Raw genomic sequence first — 22861 nt, 5'->3', positions numbered from 1 at the left:
TTATCGGTGAAACTGAGCAGCGATCTCAACACATTATTAATCATACTGACTACATAAATGCACAAGCACATTGCGGCAATTGCCAACAAAAGCCTTCATCAGCCAATTAACAAGGACAATTGCATCTATGTGAACTTCAAAGACATTGGTCATTAATCTTACAGTTCAGACAAAATCGATGTTCAAACACTGACCCTTAACACTTACTTAGTTTAATAATTTTAAACCATGACTTTAACTATACCTAAGTAATATTTACATTATATTCATGATGTTAGCCAGAGGGGAACTGGCCCCCACAGTGAGTCTGGTTTCTCCCAAGGTTATTTTTCTCCATTAATCAACATCTTATGGTGTTTTGTGTTCCTCGCCAGTCGATTTCAGCTTGCTCACTGGGGTTATTAATACAATTATTATTTAATTACTTATTTTTAAACACAATTAACAATCGTATTTTATCCAATTACACAATGATGACTCATCGACATTATAGACATTACAGTTTTATCGTCTGTTAATGCCTGATCTTCTGTAAAGCTGCTTTGAAACGATGTGGGTTGTGAAAGGCGCTAAACAAACAAAATTTAAATGACTTGACAAAGAGGCTGTAGCCGCTGAAAAACGAGTGAGTAAAAGATAACCATATTTTAACGTTTTGAATCACAATACACTAATTATAAAGGAAAAAACACTTACTCGTGCTGTGCATCCCAATATAACTGCATTAAAAAATATGAATAATCTCTAGAGGCATCCAAAGTGTTGTATTCATTAGTGATAACCTCAGCAATTCAGTCGTGAAATGTCTCGAACACAACCTCAAATTCACCGTTATTCCTCCATACTCGAAATGTACATTCAAGCCAGCTGACCCATAACTCTGGAAGTTTGGGCTAAGGAACGATAGTTTTTAAGGAAATCAGACGGAAATACACCTTGCCATCTTCACCAATGTGCGATTGACGCTTCGTTCAACTCTACACAAGGTTGTGGTATTTATAAGATGGGGCAGGGTTTAAACGGACTAAATGATTGGAGAGGTTCTGCATACGTCACCAGAGAGACGTCTGTCGTTTCACCGTAAAATCGAGTTATGACATTTTGATTAAAGATTACAAGGTCAAAAAATTTTAAAACCTATGCATGGATCAATCATTCACAATAAGATCAATAACATGCATTTACAAAATCGATATGGTGTTTTTTCAATTAAAAGACTTTAAACTGCAAAGGTGAAGCATGCATTAAAACTGTTGTTTCACATGTGAAGGTGGAGGATAATTTATGCGTGTGTCTTCCGCATAGGATGCTCCAGTGCTTCCTCACTCAAGCGTCCTTGGAACGCTTCTTGCACCCTCATTCTTTGCCAACTCTGGGTGCATTTAGAGAATTGATAAGGATACTTCATGATGGCGGAGCGAGGAAACGAGGATGCACAATTAAAGAAACGAGAAGCATCCCTTGTGCTAATCATGTGTTCTTCTCCATTTTAGTGCAAACCAGAGAGAGAAGAAAAAACCTCCATTGCGCCCCCCAAGGGTCGGGATGAGAAATACAACTAAAAATGTAAACAGTTTTTGAGATTGCTGAACTCTGTCAGATAATGCCTGAGGAGAGGAACGTTCTGGAGTTGTTTCAGGCATTTCCATGCACAATTGATCAGAGTTTGAGTTTCTGGATCAGTGTTGAGACTGAAGTATAGCAGCAAAAGGCCAAAGATACCCTGATCCCGGATCAGTGAATTTAAATCGCAGAACTACAAGAGAAAAATAAATTTGAAGATCATAAAAAATCGAATTGTTCTGGTTAGGGCACGTTGTAATACATATTTTGCAAACAGGACTCGATGTGAGTAATTTTAACCAATTCATTAAATTAACTGATTCATCACTTAATTAGAACCATCTCATAAGTTTAATTTGTTTGTGAATCAGACTACAATGGTTGTTGTTTACAGGATGTTATTGAAGGTTGGGCAGTGCAAATTTGATTATGCCAGACAGCAAACCCGCAAACTGTAAGTACATGCCACATGCGAATAAGGGTGTTTTCATACACGTTTTAATGTGCCGGTAGTAATAAAAATGCTTTTAAGGGTCAGAGAGTGTTTTTGGTGCAAAAAACTTTTTAACATTATAAGTGAACCTCATGAAAAAAATTGAATGATTAAAACATGTTAAACTAGTAATAGAATTCTGGTGTCCTCTCCTCTTCACTCATCAAAATGAATAAAAATCGTAGCGCTTAACGATTACGTAACCCAGAGTTTACATAGAGATAAAATTTGTCACATCCACAGGTCAAGCTGAAGTATACGCCTATAGTTTATCTTCTTATACATCTGGCACAGGAGTGTTATCCTGGCTCAATCTCTACATACACACAGCCAATCCCACACATACAGCAGCTGCTGATGCCTTAACCTTCTGGAAGTCACATTCAATTTTGGGAAGTAAAAGTTCTCTCCCGCCTTTCCCTGTGTTAGCACCTAAAGACACAAGGCTTTGTACAATGGCTCTCAATGGTGGGTAAAATGGGCCCAATTAGAGCCGCCAACTGCCTGAGAACAATACACTGCTTTGTATTCTATGCGTTTAACATAGTCTGTGTGTATTTGCAGAAAAAAGCATTAGAGTTTCATACAATGACACTGAAAGTTGTGTTTATGTCCTGAGAGAGGACATAAAGAGGCATTTATTTGATTGTAAACCATTGCTGTGTGGATCACAAAGACTGTATGGGCTACAGGGATGGAAATCGTAAATAATGTAATTATTCTGGTTCCAATACTATCAGTTCCAATAATGACTCATAGTACTTTTGAGGACTTTATATAGAACTATATTATAGGCAACATACAGTGTACGATATTATCTACAAAAATAACAACAAAATCAGTATTATATTTGAGAAGATTTAAAGAACCATTTATTACAACAAATGCTGTTGCTAATATGTATATTTAACTACACGGTGTCATATGAACAACTAGTAAATTTTAAAACTAATTTAAGTACAACTCAACACAGTAACAGTTATTGATTTTTCAGAGTCGTAAATGACATTGAGTGAGTTAAATGTTTATTCAGTAACTTCTCAGGGGTGCATTTCCCATTCAACTACATAACTCACTGCTTAACCACCAAAGTACGATTCATCGTTTAAAAAAACTTTACTGGCTATTCACGAGTATTTCCCAAAACCATGTGTTGCACATCAATCGTTTGAACCACAGTTGGTTCAACAATATAGAGCTGTTGTTAATGACGTTACGCAGGGGGTAGAGTAAAAAGTTCTGTGGATATCAAATTATAATAGCTCATTTACACGTTCTTCAGACAACTGTTTCAATGCATGAAAGCTGCTGAAGACACAAATCTGCATGCACTATGCAAATGTGACAGATTCATTGCACTGCAGTAATGGCGTTTCCCTTTACATCAGACTTTGGGGTTCCCCCGACGCACTTAAGCACATATGCCCACGCGTACTCTTAAGAACCTGTAAGAATGCCACTTATGCATTTACATGGACAGATAAGCAGTGTTCTCAGACAGAAGCTGTGGGTGTTAAATTGCTTTCTCTTAAACACTTAAAATCCCTTAAACGACTCATATTTCTGCAAAACCCCATAATAAGCACTTTAGTCTATTTGTGTGTGTTTGGGGGATTTTACATAGAATCTGGCCTAAAAGTTGTTAAGCTGGGGGTGTTGCTGTCCTTTTCTGCTTATCGCTGCCCACTTCGGCGTATCGTGGTGCTGTTTTGTGGCCCATTCTGCATAACGCAGCGGCCCATTTCAGCTTATCGTGGACCATCGGGAAAAGTCCCAGTTCTCCCGATGGCCTGCCTCGTGGTGGCATAGTGACTTGCCTCAATACAGGTGGCGAATCGAATCTCAGTTGCCTCCATGTCTGAGACTGTCAATCCACGCATATTATCACGTGTCTTGTTGAGTGCGTTACACACGGAGACCCACGCTATTCTCCACAGCATCCATGCACAACTCTCCACGTGCCCCACAGAGAGCGAGAACCACATAATAGTGACCACAAGGAGGTTAACACATGTTAATACCATCCCTAGCAACCGGGCTAATTTAGTTGCTTAGGAGACCTGGCTGGAGTCACTCAGCACGCCCTGCATTCGAACTCGCGACTCCAGGGGTGGTAGTCAGTAGTCTTTCCTCACTGAGCTACCCAGGCCCCCAATAAACATTTTTCTTAAGTTCATGTAAATGTGGTCAAAGTCTTGATAGAATGAATGACATGGAATGAAAGATATAGAAGCCTCAGCGAAGTCAAATGATGTCCACACAGCAAACTAACAAGGAACTAAGCTTCTAACCATAGGTGACTGCTTTGATTTCCAGATCGTTGAAATATGTTGGGACTGATGGAACTTGCAAAAATAGGTGGATAACGATCCTTTTAGGAAATGCACCCCTGAATGATTCAGTGAGTGTGTGATACGTTTCAGACTGACGACTTCATCTGCAACTCAATGCAAGTCGTTTTAACCGATTCATCAATTAGTTTAAAACATCTCATTAGATTAATTTGTTTGAGAATCAGACTGCACCGGTTGCACTGTATGTTTGTTGTTGCATGCAACCAACATAGACAACGCAATCGAGAGATATATGTTGTCTACTTACTTTCTTTTTGATCTGATGATGAAATCATTTTTTCTGAGCAAATTAATCCAGAGTCAACAGGAAACGACATTCACAACAATTTTTACATCTGTAATGTGATCATAAATAATATTCAGAAGACGTTTTCTTTCCTTATTTTTTACTTTGGAATCATACGCACTAAAGAATCATGTGCAATAAGACAAGGGGCTTCATTTATAAAACGTAGGTATGAGTCAGAATGTGGTCATATTTAGATTATGTATGCATAATATAAATGCTTTTGGATATCTTCTGTTACAGAATATTTATTTATAGCCCTATCTGCACGCTTCCATAGTAACTTAATTTAGAGACATAAGAGATAACAGGTAGGTGTAATATATAGTATGTAATACTGTATGTCAAGCACGTACTGTATATGGCGCGAGGAGGAGCAGAGGATATAGTTTACAGCCCTTAAACGTTTTTTCATCAGTTCATACTTCAGACTCTTGCCTGCTGTTCTTCAGGACATAAATAAATACAAATGATTAGACTAAAATACTCAAATGCAGCGTAATTAAATTTGCACGTTGTTTATAAAGAACACGATTGCCATGTAGACTATGCCATCATATGTAAAAGATCACGTAAACCTCTTTTTGGTATTAAGGTTCAGGAAGAATATAGACATTGGTTGAAGAATACCATGGATATAGTAAACACGGTCAATGAATGGATTTATTATTGATAATGAAAATGAATAACTGATAACTGAGTTGTTAAATGGGCTGCATTATATGGGCAGAAACCGGTAGCTGCACTTTAGCATGTTAGAAAACCTTGCCAACCACACAAGAACATTCCTAATAATTGAAAGAATGAATGAAAAACTTGCACATATGCTTTAATTTTATTCCGTCTCCCATATTATGATATTTTTGGCAGTTCTGTAAGTGGAGTCCATGCGCATGTTTTTATATATAAAGTGGGATGCAGTTAGGAGCCTTTTTTCGTGAGCACAGATGTTTTATAAATCGTTTGTAGGAACATTTAGGAAATTGTCGCACTTTCATATTAAAGATCAATCGACTAATGTCTTCATAAATGAGGCCCCAGATATCTGTATTAAGAAAGTAAACGGTAAATTTTGATTTCATGTTGACTTTAAAGAGTAAAATACCTTCTAAAACTTTTAAGTTTGACAGTAAACGTGCTTACAGTGCGGCTCATAAGGTGGTGGTGGGTCTCCACAAGGTATACACTCCATATCCTGGAATCCACTTAACTTTGTCTTTCTGTAAAATCTGTAAAAAGTTAAAAAAATATATTAAAATTATTTTATCAGTGCTGAAAGGAAACATATCAGTCTTTAATAGTTACTCAAAATAGGTAATCTGACTACAAATAATGAAATTCCTCTCTAAAATGGTAAAAAGATTACTTTACTGATTACTTTGTCGAAAAACTAATCACATTACTAATTATTTTACTTTTAAGTTACTTTCTAAACATTTTTGTTTTTCCACTCAATAAATTCAAAATAACATCAATATTTCCTCCCTGTTCATTGTCTCACACCAGAAATGCAAACAGCCGTACATATGAACATTCATATTTTATATATATTATATAGAACATTATATTATTTTAGAAATATGTATAACCCAAGTAATGTACTTTCAAGTAATTACTTTAACTGAAAGTCAGTAACTGTAATCTGATTACTAGCATTTCAAACCTAATGTATTACACTACTTTTGTAAATGTAATTAGATTACAGTTATTAGCTACTTTGTAATCGGATTATATATTGTAATCCATATAATATTTTATCATATAATATACAATCAAAGTGAATTATCTCCAAATGAAGAAATAACACCATAAAAGGATCATAAACGTGGTCCATATGATCATTTGTATTATATTTTAAGTCTTCTTTAAATACTTGTAAATAGTACAAATTATGCATGTAAACAATAAACATGTAACAATATATATATTTAAAAAAATGTGCACATTTTTAAGAAGTTAAAATGTGAACAAAACTATACTAAAGTGGGAGAAAATGTATGTGAACCCTTTGGAATTAGCTGGTTTTCAGCATAAATTGGTCATAAAATGTGATCTCATCTTCATCAAAGTAACAATTATTGACAAACAAAATGTGCTTAAGCCAACAACACAAACAATTCTAATCTTGGATTTTTATTTATTAACTGGTCGATCCTCCTTTGGCAGCAATAACCTCAACCAAGTGTTTCTGGTAGCTGCTGATTAGACCTGCACGACGTTCAGAAGAAATTTTGGACCATTCTTCCTTACAGAACTGCTCTTCGAATTCTTAGAATGTCTGGTGTGAACGGCTCTTCTGAGGTCATGCCACAGCATCTCTATTGGGTTAAGGTCTGAGCCCTGAATGGCCAATCTAAAAGGTGGATTTTCTTTTTTGAAGTCATTTTGTATTGGATTTACTTCTATGTTTAGGGTTATTGTACTGCTTGCTGCATCACCCAACTTCTACTGAGATTCATCTGGCGCACTGCCACCCTGACATTATCCTGTAGAATATCTTGATAAACTTCAGAATTCATTTTTCCTTTGATGATGGAAAGCAGTCCAGGCCCCGATGCCACAAAGCAGCCCCATATCATGATGCTCCATCCGCTGTACTTCTCCTTTGGGTGATGTTTTCATGTTGGTACACCTTTTAGGCCATACTTAGTGCTGCGTGTTCTTCCCAAACAATTCAACCTTAGTTTCATCAGTACACACAATATTTCCCCAGTAGCGTTGTGGAGTGTCAAGGTGGTCTTTGGCAAACTTCAGGTATGACGCAATGTTTTTGTTGTAAAGCAGCAGCTTCCTATGTGGTGTCCTGCCATGGACACCACGCCTGTTTAATGTTTTCCATATAGTAGACTCGTGAACAGAGATGTTAACCAGTTCCAATGACTCCCAAGTCTTTAGCTGTCACTCTAGGTTTCTTTTTACCTCATTGAGCATTCTGTGGTGTGTCCTTTAAGTTATCTTGTCTGGACGGCCACTTCTAGGGAGATTAGCCACAGTACTAAATCATTTCCATTTATAGACATTTTGTAACTGTGGACAGATGAATATCAAAGCTCTTTGCAACCCTTTCCAGCTTTATGCAAAGCAACAATTCTTGATCGTAGGTCTTCTGAGATTTTTTTTTTGTGAGGCATGGCCCACAACTCAAAATGTTTGAGTGCTTTTTATAAGTCAAACTAGCTCTAACCCACAAATCCAATCTTGTTACATGAATTGGATGCCAGGTTTGCCAACTCCTGACTCTAATTAGCTTTTGTAGACGTCATTAGCCTAGGAGTTCACATACTTTTTCCAACCTAGACTGTGAATGTATGAATGATGTACAAGAACAATACAATAATTTGTGTTATTAGTTAAAACAGATTGTGTTTGTTCATTATTGTAACTTAGATATAGATCAAACCAGATTTTAAGAGAAATCTATACATAAATGCAGGGGTTAATTCCAAAGGGTTCACATACATTTTCTTGACACTGCAAATTAGCTTATGATAAAAAAAGCTTCAGAATGAACCAAATTAGAAGGTTTCCTGTATAAGTAACTGCATAAGCTGAGTATTTATTTCATATGTAAGAAAAATTGATATTATAAATAAAAAATATACCCAAATTAATCGGATTCAAATCGAGAGCTTGTGATTCAAAATCAAATTAAATTGGTTAAAAGAACGATTTATTAATGGATCAGAGATCATTACTTCTCTCATGAACTCTCAAAGGTGAGGGCATATATCAAGATTTTCAGTGAATAACAACTTACATTTCAGATTGTTCTTCACACTAATCTATCGGATGACTTCAGAAGACTTGGAATCTAGAGCACAAGTTGTGTGGACAACATTTATGATTGACAGCTCCAGTCCTCATTCAATTACATTATATGGAGAAAATAAAAGTGACCAGAATATTAACTTAAAAGTTCAGTTTCATTTCCAAGTGAGAAAGACAGTCATACAGGTTTGAAATGACAGGCGTGTGAGTTTTTTATTTGCTTCTTTGCATGAAGGAAGTATGTGTTCTCAGAAAACGGCCATTTTCCAGTTCCAATATTACACTCCAATGGCTGACTCACCCGGGCAGGCAGTCTCCGCATATGGCGTTTTTTGTGGTGGAACAGTTGCCCTTCTGGAAGCGGTTGAGGAGGGAACAGTCCAGACAGGGCTTGCATTTCTGCAGGCTGCGGTCCTCTTTGAAGCGACTGGCTCGACAGGGCACACACTGGGCATCCTCTCCATAGCCAAAGCCACATTCCTGCGAGGATTAACAGAAAACATCTCACTGCCGAGGAAGGGTAGAGCCACGCTAAAGAAAAGCGCCAATGTGGACTAACAAGAGGCTGAGATGAAATAATGATCCCAGTGTGTGTGTGAGATCCCCCTGCCGAACAAAGGCCAAGCTTCTTTTGAGAGAGTCTATCTTACACAGGCAATAATCTCCCTGACCTCACAGAATCAATAGACAGCCTTCTGCTCCGGGCCACTGAAGGGCTCTGCATTTGAATCAGAAAGGCCCACGGGGACACCCATTGTTGGTTTATTGGGAGTTTATTGCAGCGGTTTTGTCAGGCCTAAAGCATGTGTGAGGGATATTGGTATTGAGAGATTGTGGTATGTGGAACACAGATTGAAAAAGCTCTTAAACCTAAATAGGGATAATTAACCTTCAAATTAAACCTTTGCCATAATTTCCTCACACTCATGGCATTCTTAACTCATGTGGTATTATTTTGTCTGTGGAATACAACATTTTTTGAAGAATCATTTGGCAGCTCTTGCCATACAATGAGAGTGAATTGTGATGCTCGAGTCCCAAAAAGGAATAAAAGAGTATCATAAATGTGGTCCATATGGCTCATGCACAATATTCCAAGTTTTCTGAAGCCATACGATAGGTTTGTGTAGTATCTTCTCAGTGACATCAATGGACAAAAACTAGACGTGAGCTTTTCCAAAGGTGAATAATGACTTACATTTCAGTATGTTGCTCATGCAAAAATATTGCATAGCTTCAGAGTCATATGGACTAATTTTATGGTGCTTTTATGGTATTTTTATTTATTTATTTATTTATTTTCCCTTTTTAGAACTTGACACCCCCCTCTGGTCATAATAAACTGTATTTATATAGCAAGAGCTGGGTAACAATTCTTCAAAAATGTCTACTTTGTGTTCCACAGAAAAAAATAACAGCATCAAATCTAAATGTAAATCCAGTTGGCTATATTCAATTATGTATTCAGCTATTCAATTTAAACTCAAATGTGTGTAATCTGAGACAAAGGCTGAATGAAATGTGAATAAATCTAGGTAATTGGATAGAAGGGTGAATTACAATCACAAAAAATGTCCAGGTAACCTTTTGCCCCAAAATCAAAATCAAAAGGAACTACATTTTGCATTAAGAAAATTAAGCTTATTTGCATTGACATATGTTTTTACATATATATTTATATTCTCATTACTGTAATTCTGGACATTTTACTTTTGTTTACGAGTTTGTTTGTTTTTTGTTTTGTTTCTACACTTTTTCACATTACAGTATTGAGAATACATACTTTTTTGCATTATGGTAATTAGAGTTGTGGGAAAATGTGCTTTTCATGAAAAGTCACAGTTCATATATATATATATATATATATATATATATATATATATATATATATATATATATACTTTATATATCTTGGTTGTTGGCAGATAGGACGTCCCAAGCATCTTGGAGAATTCACCATAGTTCTTTTATTTATTTTGGCTCTTTAATTTGTCAATTACTTCTGTCTTTTCTTTTAAACCAAGATTGAATGGATGTTTAATGGGGGTCTCTGTGAGGGCCATGCCATCTGTTGCAGGGCTCCCTGTTCTTCTATTCTATTCTATTCTATTTGCAAAAGTAATGTTTGGGAGTATAAAATGTATATTTCCTATTGACACTAAAATAGCGGATATAAATAACCATCTTAAGACAAATGTTTTTGTGAAACATCTTATGTGATTTGTACAGTACTGTGTATATATATATATATATACACACATATATATATTGGTGGGTAAATATGACTCAGACCTGTTCTAGACTGATTTTGTAAGATGCATCTATTAAAGCGATCAATGTAGTGTATATACATCCAAATCATGTGACAGTAACTTGAGGAGAGGTCTCAATGTCAAGTAGAGGTTTGAAGAGAATTTACCACCCTTAAATAACAGTAGACAACACCCAAGGCATTGTATCCAAGATACAGCCTTATTTTATTTCCATATAAGATCTATCGCAGGGCAGTTTGTGTAATTATATGGGATCCATTGCACATGCACGCATAACATGGGGAAAAAACACCACAGGCAAAGGTGTCTATACACACAATATACGTTTGCTTGCTGTTCTGAAATGAATATGGACTCTAACAACAGAACAGAAAATTGTTGCTTTCAGCCAAGCAACTAGTAACAAATCACTATTTTGCACACAAACGAGACCGAAAATTCAGCTGGGAGAGTATTCTAATGGCTTTAGAATGATTTTCCGTCGAACTGTAACAAACAGCATTTTCTGGGCATGTTTCTGTAAAACACAAAGGACTTTGATGTTTCGCTACATTGAGTTTGACATTAAGAGGTGAAATGTAAGCAAATGTTTGTTAGTTTTTTCCTAGCTCCAGGATCTAAACTGAAATCTTAAGTACGACTTAATTAGCATTACTCAGTACAGCCTTTTCCCCTCCAGGTCCATCCACTTCATTAAACAATACCAGAGTCTTCTCAAAACTCTAATCAGTCTGGAACATGGCTGTTCATTTTAATCCTTCCCACATTGATGTAATTCTTGGGAATCTTGAACAAATCTGTTGCGTCTTAATAGCGCCAAAGGGATAGTTCACCCAAAAATGAAAATTTTGTCATGATTTACTTTCTTTCTCATGCGGGACACAAAAGGAGATGTTTTAATAAATATCCTGGTCCATCTTTTACATACAATGGCAGTGGATACTGACTTCCTTTAAAGCTCAAAGAAGGACCCGAAAGTGTTATAAAAGTAGTCCATGCAACTCATGTGTCATATTTATTTTTTCATATTTTATGCATCAGAAGTCTTCCGAAGGCATACAGTACATGTTCTGTGAGAACTCACTTTAAAGTTTAAAGTGACTCACTTTGAAAAAGTTTTCTCAACTTTACAAACAGCACAGTCTTTTAACTATGATCCATTAAACACATACAAAAAAAAATTGCCACCAGTAACATTCCAGCAGACAGGTGTAATGCAAAGAAAAGTGAGAGGACCTCTGTGGTTTGATATCACTCTGCACTATTGTGTTTTTTGCCCAGCTACCCACCTTCCCACTCAGGCTACTTTTACTCCCCTGCATTTCCACCACACTGAGCTGGATTAGAGGGCAGGCTCATATATCATTAACTTGGAGATCGGCTTCAAACAGGGGCCTTCTTTCTACACCGTGATCCTGTTTCCAAGCCTGAGCACACACAGATACACAAAAACACACACTGCGGGCATGGATTACCGACCTGCGTGAGAGAAGCAATGACAAGAGCTCTCCACAAAGCCTGGCCTCTGGATCTGATGGGTTTCAGCCTCTGATTTGGCTCTCTCAACACAGGACGTCCAAAGACTGCATATAGGGTGCCTTGAACAAAATGAAAGCTGTTGTTGTTGCATGCCCACACCCATAAAAGGCCATTTTCTCCAGCAGGGCATGGAGGGGCCCGGGAGATGTGTGTGTGTGTGGGGGGGTGTATAGTCATTCTGTTTAAAGGCATGATGCCATTCCTGGGGAGATAATCAATAACAGAGAGGACCCCCTGTGGTTTGCCTGTTGGAGTGTGTTGCTGAGACCTTTGGATGGTAGTGTTAATTTTTGCAGATAAATGGTATCTGTGAAGAATTTCAGTCAGGATTTAGGCCCCATCATAGAATAGAGACTGCACTAATCAAACTTACAAATGACTTGCTTTTATCATCTGGCCGCCACTGCACCTCTCTTATAGTTCTATTAGATCTCAGTGCTTCCTTCAGTATCATAGATCATGACATTCTCTTGGATAGGCTTCAGAATTATATTGGCATTTGTGGACTGTCATTAGCATGGTTTAGTTTATATGTATCTGACCACTACCACTTTGTTTGTGTAAACGAGGAATTGTCAGATCAAACACAAGTTAAGTAAGGAGTTCCGCAGGGCTTAGTATTAGGTCCTCTACTCTTCTCCTTGTATATGCTTCCCTTGGTAGACATTATCAGGAACTATATTTACATTTCCTAGAGACCTGACAAAATTACCCAATCACGTTGCACGCCCGGGTCACGAGCTGTCTTCATGTTGTGCGGAGGTTCAGTCACTTCAGTCTGAGGTGTCGCTACGCATTCTCTCGTCTTGTTTGTCGGTTGGCAGGTCGTACCTCGCCTCCTTGTTTGCTTATTATCAGTTAATTTGCCTCAACTGTCCCCTGTTAACCCATTTGATTTCTCTCCCTATTTTAGTCTCCTCGTGTTTCCAGTCTTGTGTGCTTGTGTTTCCAGTCTTGTGTGCTTGTGTTTCCAGTCTTGTGTGCTTGTGTTTCCAGTCAGTCTTTCTTGTGTGTTCAGTCTTCCCTGTCTGTACTGTTTCTCCCACCTGGTTCCTGTTTCGGTCCGGTTGGTCCTGTTTCTCCCTGCCCCAGCCTGGATTATCCTTTTTCCCCCTTCGGGTAGTTTATGTCTACATTTCCTCCCTCGTGGGAATTTTTGGTTTGTGTTTTTCCCTTTTATTTTTCATGCCTCTGCATTCTCTGTCTTCATGTTAATCTCTACACATACTAATACAGTTTAATATAAAAAATTGGTAATGTAACATCATTAAGAACTAACATGAACTAACAATAAACACTATGTATAAATAACAAATACTAAGATGAACAAATGCATAAACATTTTTTTTATGTCTTTAAACCTAATTGGGAATGTTACATGTTCATGCTTTAGAGTATACAACCTTAGCATAAAGTGTATTGTTAAATCATTATGCCGAGCATACAGTAAGCTGTGCTTTTAGAATTTGTTGTGGGTTAATTGGGTGGCCTGGATGAGTGTGAGACTCCCGGCCTGAAATGATCTCCTAGTCCGGCACTGATTATGGGGTAGAGTTGATAAAATATTCCTGTTGACTGTATTACACCAATTACAACTAAAAATATAACTTGCTTTTGCAACCTAGTCACAGAGAATGACCTGACCTTTGACCACCCCACTAGCTACGACCCTTGAAAGCAGCCAACCAGGGCCGTAGCTAGTGGGGTGAAAGGTGGAAATGATTCTAGGGGCCCACATGACCAGAAGGGCCCCACAACAAATTCTAAACTGTATTTTTTAATAGGAAAGTGGCCCAGAGGAAGTCAGGGGGCCCAGAATACTTTGCTACGGCCTTGCAGCCAACTCTTTTCTTTACAAAAGTCTTTTTTCACAGTCCAGACTTCCATCAACTGGGAACAATCTGGTCTCGTTATACTCTCCAAACCAGTACCTGCAAGTACCATTTTTTGCGTATCTCCAGATCAGATTTGAGTAAGAAAGCCAAGAAAAACAGCAGCAGGGACGTGCGATAGAGGAGAAGGCTGGATGGAGAAAAAGCATGTTGAGACACACAAGTATTTTAAAGTCATCTTAAACAATACAACTGACAACCCAAGAAAACTCTATTCTACTAAATTACCCAGAACTACCCTTGATTAATAACAGGACTTTCACCACATCTAAGGGAAAACCTTTTACTTAATAGGTGAATCTCACACAAAAAAGTCATAGTTACCCCAAAAATCAAAAGAAAGAAATAAGAAATGATATTTTACTTAAAGAAAAATTAAGCATATTTTAGGACCATCAAGATTTTTTGCATTGTGACTTCAAAAAAATTTGAAAAAAAATGAGAAACTCAAAAGAAAAATGTCCAGATGCATTATGGCAGTAAAAATGCACAATGTAATCACAATGCAATAATAATAATAATAATTTCTATTATAATTTCAAATACAATTAAAATGTTTTCATGATATTCACCCTTAAAGTAACTTAATACCAAAGTAAATATATTAAAATATATTTAAAAAAAAACCTGAAATTAACATTGTAAGGAATAAGAATGTATTCTGATTGTATTGTACCTTTTGTACATCATAGTATGAACTTTCCTTACACAGAAAAACAAAAAATAGACAACAAGGCTGTTAAGAAGGTTTTCATTTCGATTCTTTCATTTAACAGTTGAGATGCACTCCACCATGACGTTTAGCAGTGAGGAATGTGAGATGTTTATGAGGTCTGTTTTGAAATAACTGCACGTCTACATAGGGGTGAATTTGTTGAAGCCTGAGAAGATAGTTCATTTAGTGGCCTCATTTACTCCCTGTCATGTTAATTCTGCTCTTCACAGAATCATTTAGCAAGTAATTACAAAATGGCAATCAACAAATCTAACTTTATCTCAGCAATTATCTGCCTATTCAGTTGAACTACACAGTATAGGTGGGGGTTTTACGAGCTGTTTGACTAGTCAAGGTTCTCTGAGAAACAGCAAAAGGGCGTCAAATGAACTTTTGCTCTTAAAAAACAAAAAACAGTCTGGAGGAACTTCTGAAGTGTCAGACAATAAAAATACAGAAATGTTAAGATGTCTGTAATGTTCTCTGAGCTCATTTGTTTCATGAAATACAGTAGTTAATGCAAACTTCTGTTATCATTTACTCACCCTCAAGCCATTCCAAATCTGTATGCCTTTTCTTCTTCAGTGGAAAACAAAAGAAGAGGTTTAGCAAAATGTTGACACTGCTCTTGTACTGACAATGAAAATGAATGATGACTAAGGGCTGTAAAGCTATAAAACTGACAAAAAAGCACTATTAAAGAAGTCCATTCAATTTGTGCACAATATTCCAAGTCTTCTAAAGCCATACAATGGTTTTCTGTCAGAAATTGAAATTTAAGTCATTATTCACTGATAATCTCCTCTGCCGCAACTCTCAAATCTAAGTCACGACAGGTACAAAATCAACCATTTAATGGTTCTCACGTGTCTATAAACTCATCATGATGCGCCAACATTCAACATGCACATATTCCTATTGTTCAAAATAGATTTGAGAGCTACAGTGGAGGGTAAGATTTTCAGTGAATAACAACTCTGTTCCTTACACAAGGCTATTGAAACCCTTTAGAAGACTTGGAATATAGTGCATGAGTTTTATGGAATACTGTTATGGTACTTTTATGGTGTTTTATTTACATTTTTGGAGCTTGACAGACCCAGCTCACCATTCACTTTAATTTTCTGAAAAAGAGCAGCACAAACATTCTACCTAACATCTCTTTTTGTGGTCTACAGAAGAGAAAAAATTGGAATGGGTTTGGAATGACATGAGGGTGAATAAATGATGTTAAAAATTTCCTTTTGGGTGAACTATTCCTTTAATTAGGATCCAGCTGATCTTCCCTGCAAAGTTACAGTGACTAATCCTTGGCAGCAAAGAACGAATACTTGAATGGAAAATATAAGGCAATCATTCACTATGGCCCCAGGACTCATAGCCTTAGTTGACTGAAAACATCTGATGCATTGAAATGTATAACCAATAAGTGTGTGTTTACACTGAAACACAGTGCGGTTAAAAAAAACATGTACACTACATTTTTATATGTCCAACACTTAAATGTACCAGCATTTACCCAAGCATAAACTGTGTAATGGTTGCCACAGTTAAAGGTAGAAATACCTCAGTTTAGACTATTCATAAATATATAAAAATAAAACTCTTAAAGGACTAGTTTACCGAAAAATGAAAATTCAGTCATTGTTTACTCACCCCTGTGTTGTCATAACCCTATATGACTTTTTTTCTTTGTGCTCAGTGATGTCAAACAATGGCAGTTTATGGTGTCTACCTCTTTAAGCTTCAAAACTATAATTCAGAAGTCTAATAAATTATTCCATGAGAATCATGATTGTTATGAAAACATACGATAAGCTTTGGTGAAAAAAAACAAAATCTAATGTATTATTTAGTGAAATTATTCACTGATCGTTGATCTCCTGTGCGCATTCATGATAGGGCATGAGAGAACAGTTCACGCATCCCCTTCGCGACATTGGGGCGTTCAAGCAAAATCTTGTTTGTTTATCTAAAAACAGGTCTGCCACAGCGATAGTGACAACAGTACGGTATATTCTACCAATCGCTTGTTTTCTATTTTGAGCATCACACAGGTATCCGTCCACTGTGAACTGGCACCGGTCCAAAAACAAAAAATAAGTAACTTAAATAAAATAAGGCTGGGCATATAAATGCATCAGTTCTTCAACTACAAATGCTTTAGGCATGTTTAGAAAGTTCTGTTCTTTGTTTTGTGCGCAGCTGTGTTGTGTTCTGTTGTCACTATCGCTGTGGAGGACCTGTTTTTAGATAAACAATACAAGATTTTGCTTGAACGCCCCAATGTCGCGAGGGGGCTGCATGAACTGTTGCTCTCGTGACCGAACAGTCTGTGAATAATTTCACAAAATAATACATTCGATTTCATTTTTTTTCTCACCAAACCTTATAACAATCATGAGTCTCTTGAAATAATTGATTAGACTTCTGAATTATACTTTTGCATTCTTTTGAAGCTTGAAAAAGTGGTCACCATAAACCGCCATTGTATGACATCACTGAGTACAAAACTTTTTCACAATTTCTCCCTTTGTGTTAAGAAAAAGAAAGAAAGTAATCTAGGGTTATAACAACACAGAGGTGAGTAAACAATGACTGAATTTTCATATTTGAGTGAACTAATCCTTTAATTTCATTATATTCCATCTAGGGTCTTGCCATTCTCATGGGTGGCAATGCCATAAAAGAGCCTTTAAAAAAAAAACGTAGAAGATTTTGAGCAATAAAGGGTTAGAAATGTGGGTGTAACTGATTAAAGCGTGGCCAGCACTTTACAAAGCAAAACAGCAGTTTACCCTCTCCCTTTATGAAAAGGAGGAAGCAATAAATAATTGGTCAGGACAAGCCATTCAAAACATTGGCATCCCCTCTCTTTGGGTGAACTCAAAAGCTGCACTTTGCTTTTGGCCTGTTTGGTCCCAAACTCTTTCATGAACCCTGTGAATCCGATGGGACAGCTTCTCTCTGTCCCTAATTTGATCACATTCGTGGCTTTTTTAAAAACAGATTGAATTGGAACCATTGAATTAGTCTAAATATATTTGCACATCAATCAACTGACTGTGGTAGGTGATCTGGAAAGGAAAGAATTCCCACAACCCACAAACTGAAGGGAACAGAGTGCTATGGATACTATTTCTTGCAAGATGTAATCTTTTTTATTTCTTCTTTGTTTTATCTGGGCATCGATGTTTCAAATTAGGCTAAAACAAGAAATAAACTAGTACAGAACTGGCCAAACCTTTGAAAGCTCCTGTCCTGCATCACATTGCCGGCAGGGAATACAGTTCCCAAAGTTATCCTTGTATTCCTGTTCCCTGCAATCTCTTCTCTCCTCTGACCTTACTGCAAACTGTGAGGAACATAAAACAACTATTTAATTATTCCGTCATTTCATCAGAGCTTTGACAAAGGCAGTGTAATTTCCAAGCAATCCTAAAACCTAGAGGTACACAGTCATGACTATTACACTTGCAATCTCAAGAGCACAGAAATAAATGGAGTAAATGGCAATTTCCAAAGAGCACATCTTAGAAAATAGAATAAAAGTATCAAGTTATTACCTTGTTTTTACCTAGTCTTATTTGTCACATAAAGTTTAAGCCTTTCATTTTTTGTTGAGAGAGAAACAGGATGAAACTGGATTGCATATAAATGAAACATACCATAATGCTCAATAGAAGCACAAGTGTCCTCTGAAGTGGAAATAAGAAGAGAATCGGTGACCGGAGCATTTTCAGAGGTCTTTCCCACGTACACTCTGAAAGCAGCAATATATTAATGAATTACAATGTTAGGACACAATTTCAAACTTTCAGATCTTTATTATTATATAAGGATTTTAGGGGGATGGGGAAAAAACTAAAAAGAACACTAAGCCACAATGTCTCAATTTTGATAATAGACCAGGGATGCACTGATATACGTAGAACTTTTGGTAGATTTTAATTTTATGTAATGTCCAGTAATGAAGTGTCGGCTGATATTATTCTATAGGAGACTTTGGGGTTGGTTGGCTATGGGGTCAGTAGGAAAAAGGTGAATTTCTGGTTCATATCTTGATGTGGTCATTGTTTACCCCTTGACTCACACTCATTGATCCAATCAAAACATTAAATGATAAAAGCTTGTCGAGGTGAGGACCCCCTTATCTATCTCACATTCTATCCCGCCAGCTAAAAATATTATAAAAAAATAATAATTCTGCAAAGGAATTTAATGTGTATTTTTTACCCAAGAACAGGTAGATTTGATAACCCATAGTTGTGTTATCTTAATGTTTGTACAACCAGAGATATTCAACAAACAATAAAAACTATGCTTATCAACCCAAGTCTCCCTAATCTTTTGTCTGTTCTTTGCTTCACACTACAGTATAAGTGTCCACAATAAAGACCCAATCTACAATATCATATGTTGAAATTATGCATCACAACTTTAGGCTATAATGTATAGTAGAAAAGGAGGATAACTATTTCATTCTTGTGTAACCTGACATAGATAAAGAGGCCGAAATTTAAAGAATAGCCAGCATTGCTGGCCGATACGGTCACCGATATATAATATACAGAAAAAAAGATGGATTTCTGTTTATTGATTTAATATAACCTGTGAAAAATAGTTCAAATGTAATAAAATAAGACCCTTTTAATCAATTAGCCTATCTACTTTCAATATGTGATTTTCTGATAGTTGCCGATTATTTAAAAGCATGCTATATTGGCCAATATTGTTACCGATAGACTAGTATATGTATAGTATGGATAGCTGTTTAATTATTTTGTAAAATGACATAGAAAATGCTATACTAGTTGAATTAGAAAAAAGCCCCTTATAGGCTAATATATAATCAGTGATGGGTAATAATGGATTACATGTAATCTGTATTTCGTAATCAGATTATGAAAATCAAGTACTTGTTATTGGATTGAATTTTTAAATACTCGCAATCGGACTACAGTTACTTTTTATGGATTACATGATTACATTTTAATTAGGCAACGGCAGTAAACGATTCATGATTTATTTATCACCATCATTTTTATATATACATATATATATATATATATATATATATATATATATATATATATATATATATATATATATATATATATTTTTTTTTTTATTATTTATTTATTTATTTTTTAATAATTTACATTTTTCAATCTAAATCAGCTGCATGTTTTCTTAACTTTCTTAACTCCTGAAGAACACATTTTACCACACGTGGATGGCGTTTGTAAAATGGCAAAATTGCATGACCACGTTTGTGTAACGCACCGAGAACCTGTCCATATTTCTAATAAGAAATATATTCTCAAATAAGAAATTCCTGTCATTGATGGAGGGCCTAGATCTCATACCAGCATCATGGGAGAAAACATGCAACTCCCTTCATATTTTTACTCCACTTGTGATTTATTTTTCTGAATTTGTGAACAAAGGGTCACTCAAACTATTAGACCATAGACTGTTAATTATGAAAGTTATTAATTTTACAATTATTATCTTTTGTTTATTTCATGTTGATTTTATGTTAATTAATGTTGTAATGTTTAATGCACTTTTAAACAATGTTATAAGAAGCTGTTTTTTTAGGCACTTTTAGTTAGCAATAAAGAATGGAATATATTTTCTTTCCTCTTTGTATTTTTAAGTTAAAATGATAAAATGTTATCCTACTCAAATGCAAGTGACATCAAATAAAAGAGTTAGGCTGGAAGTAATCCAAAAGTAATCAGATTAGATTACCACAAAAAATTTAATCTGCAATACATTCACATACATCTTCCCCTATGCATTGTACTGATATCAAGTCTATAAAGTTACAGTGACCATGCTGCACCATAACCTATGCCAGAACAATTCAATTATATTTCACTTACAATTACATGTTAATGAGCATATTTTATATTCACATGTATAATTTTATATTAATTTGTTTATTTGGTTTATGCATAGGTGTTCTGGCAACGGTGCTGCGACTGCATGCAAAACATTCTTACCTACAATTACAATCTTGCTTCGTAGATTCCCGTTTTATATGAAAAGTTCTTTCGGATGTGCTCCACTGCCCTCACCGCTGAGGTCTGAACTCGTCCCGAGTCAAGCGCAACAGTAAAAGCTCAGATCAAAAGCTGTAATCTGATCTCGGATCAGCATGTACATCAAAGCTTCAGACACGTCCTTAACAAAAGTACTTAATCCGACCTGCAAATTCAAAGATTCCGATATGACTAAACGAAAAGTCTAATTGCTTGATCCCGCAGTCGAACGGGAGCACGCGAAACCTTTGCACACATAGAGTAGCTTCGTCTTCTTGTGTGATCTATTTTCACTGTTGCGCTTGTTTGATGCAGAATTTGCTTTCATCTCAGTGACGTCATCTGAGGCGCAGGGATTGGCTGGATTGTTTTTAAGCAGCCAGCGGAAAAACTTTCTTTCACATCAGGGGCATTGAAAATCGCAATCGTTCACAGTGAATGAGAACAATGAGACACGCTCGGGATAACTTTGACTACTGGACTGTTTGCATACTTAAGTGGAGCACGTTCATAGTTCAAAGGGATAGTTCACCCAAAAATGTAAATTCTCTCATCATTTACTCAGCCTCATGGCATCCCAGCTGTGTATAAAGCTATTTAGATGAATATTTCAGCTCTGTAGGTCCTCACAATGCATGTAAATGGGCGCCAAAACTTTGAAGGTCCAAAAAGCACATAAAGGCAGCATAAAAGTAATCCATACGACTCCAGTGGTTTAATCCATGTATTCAGATGAGATATAATAGGTGTTGATGAGAAAGAGATTCATATTTAAATTGTTTTTTACTATAAATTCTCCTCCCTGCCCAGTAGGTGGTGATATACACGAAGAGTGTGAATTACTAAAAGCAATAGAAGAAAATGAAAGTGAAAGTGGAGATTTATAGTAAAAAAAGGATTTACATATTGATCTCACACCCATCATATCGCTTCTGTAGATTAGGATTTAACCACGCAAATTTTATGGATTACTTTTATTCTGCCTTTATGTGCTTTTGGACCTTCAAAATTCTGGTCACCATTCACTTGCATTGTATGGACCTACAGAGCTGAGATGAGCCCTCTTCACACCAAACCTGCTTTTTCAGTACAAATTTTTGTTCGGAAACAATGGATTCCGATGCTGCTATTCATGCCAAGTCCGACAAATCATCCTCTGACAATCTGAAGTTTGTTTTTATGGAGAGTGTTCCAATTGTCTTTTCTTTGGACTGAGATGAAAACTGACTGACCAATGATATAAGATATCATCACTGAGTTGCTATATTCTCATGGCATTAAAAATAGCAGTGAAGGTAAGCAATTCGTTTGCACTAAGCTCGTAGTAAAATCCCATAAATAGATTTGTTACATGCAATGTTTTAGACAATTGCAGAACTGCTGCTATTTTTATTGCAAGGATAATATAACAAAGTACTGCAATAATTTAAATAAAGAAAATCCAGTGAGACATTATTTTCTTTTATATTATTTTTCATATATGCATCATATTTTATACTGTACCTTTTATTCTCAATGTACATTATTCCACGTGTATTCATATTACGGTACCGTGTTTATATTATCCAGGCATTATAGAACAATACATGTGCAAATATAAATAGGACATATACTGTATTTATGCAACAGTGCTCTTTACTCGTCTCACTCGCATTAAAATCACAGATTATATACTCCTCAAAATGCATCAACACCATGGAAAGAACATAATGAACCAGTTATGCCAAACTAGGTAAATAAATGCTTTAACAGCGTTCAATATATTAATCTCTAACACAGGGGCGTAGATTCCAGCAGGGATGGGGGTAACCCCCACAATAATCCAACAAGCAAGTACAACCCCCCCATTATTTATACCATGATCAATGGAAATATGTAAATGCTTCATGCTGCAACCCCCACATGTTCAAGCCAAATGTGCGCCATTG

At 36.3% G+C, this 22861-nt stretch overlaps 1 protein-coding gene across 1 annotated transcript in view; it reads right to left on the bottom strand.

Annotated features, from left to right (window-relative positions):
• LOC127629935 (tumor necrosis factor receptor superfamily member 19-like) overlaps positions 1-21221 on the bottom strand; it is a 35614-nt gene extending 14393 nt beyond the window's left edge. The window contains exons 1-5 of the mRNA XM_052107252.1: positions 20895-21221; positions 18552-18646; positions 18128-18238; positions 8766-8944; positions 5840-5925 (exon numbers count right to left, since the gene is read on the bottom strand). Of these exons, the coding sequence (XP_051963212.1) occupies positions 5840-5925; positions 8766-8944; positions 18128-18238; positions 18552-18620 (445 nt within the window). The 5' untranslated portion in view covers positions 18621-18646; positions 20895-21221. The remainder of the gene's footprint in view (positions 1-5839; positions 5926-8765; positions 8945-18127; positions 18239-18551; positions 18647-20894) is intronic.
• Between the last annotated feature and the right edge of the window lie 1640 nt (positions 21222-22861).

This window comes from Xyrauchen texanus, chromosome 36, assembly GCF_025860055.1.
Source record: "Xyrauchen texanus isolate HMW12.3.18 chromosome 36, RBS_HiC_50CHRs, whole genome shotgun sequence".
NCBI lineage: Eukaryota > Metazoa > Chordata > Actinopteri > Cypriniformes > Catostomidae > Xyrauchen > Xyrauchen texanus.
The sequence above is the reverse complement of the archived record's forward strand: the minus strand, read 5'-3'. Positions and strand labels throughout refer to the sequence as shown.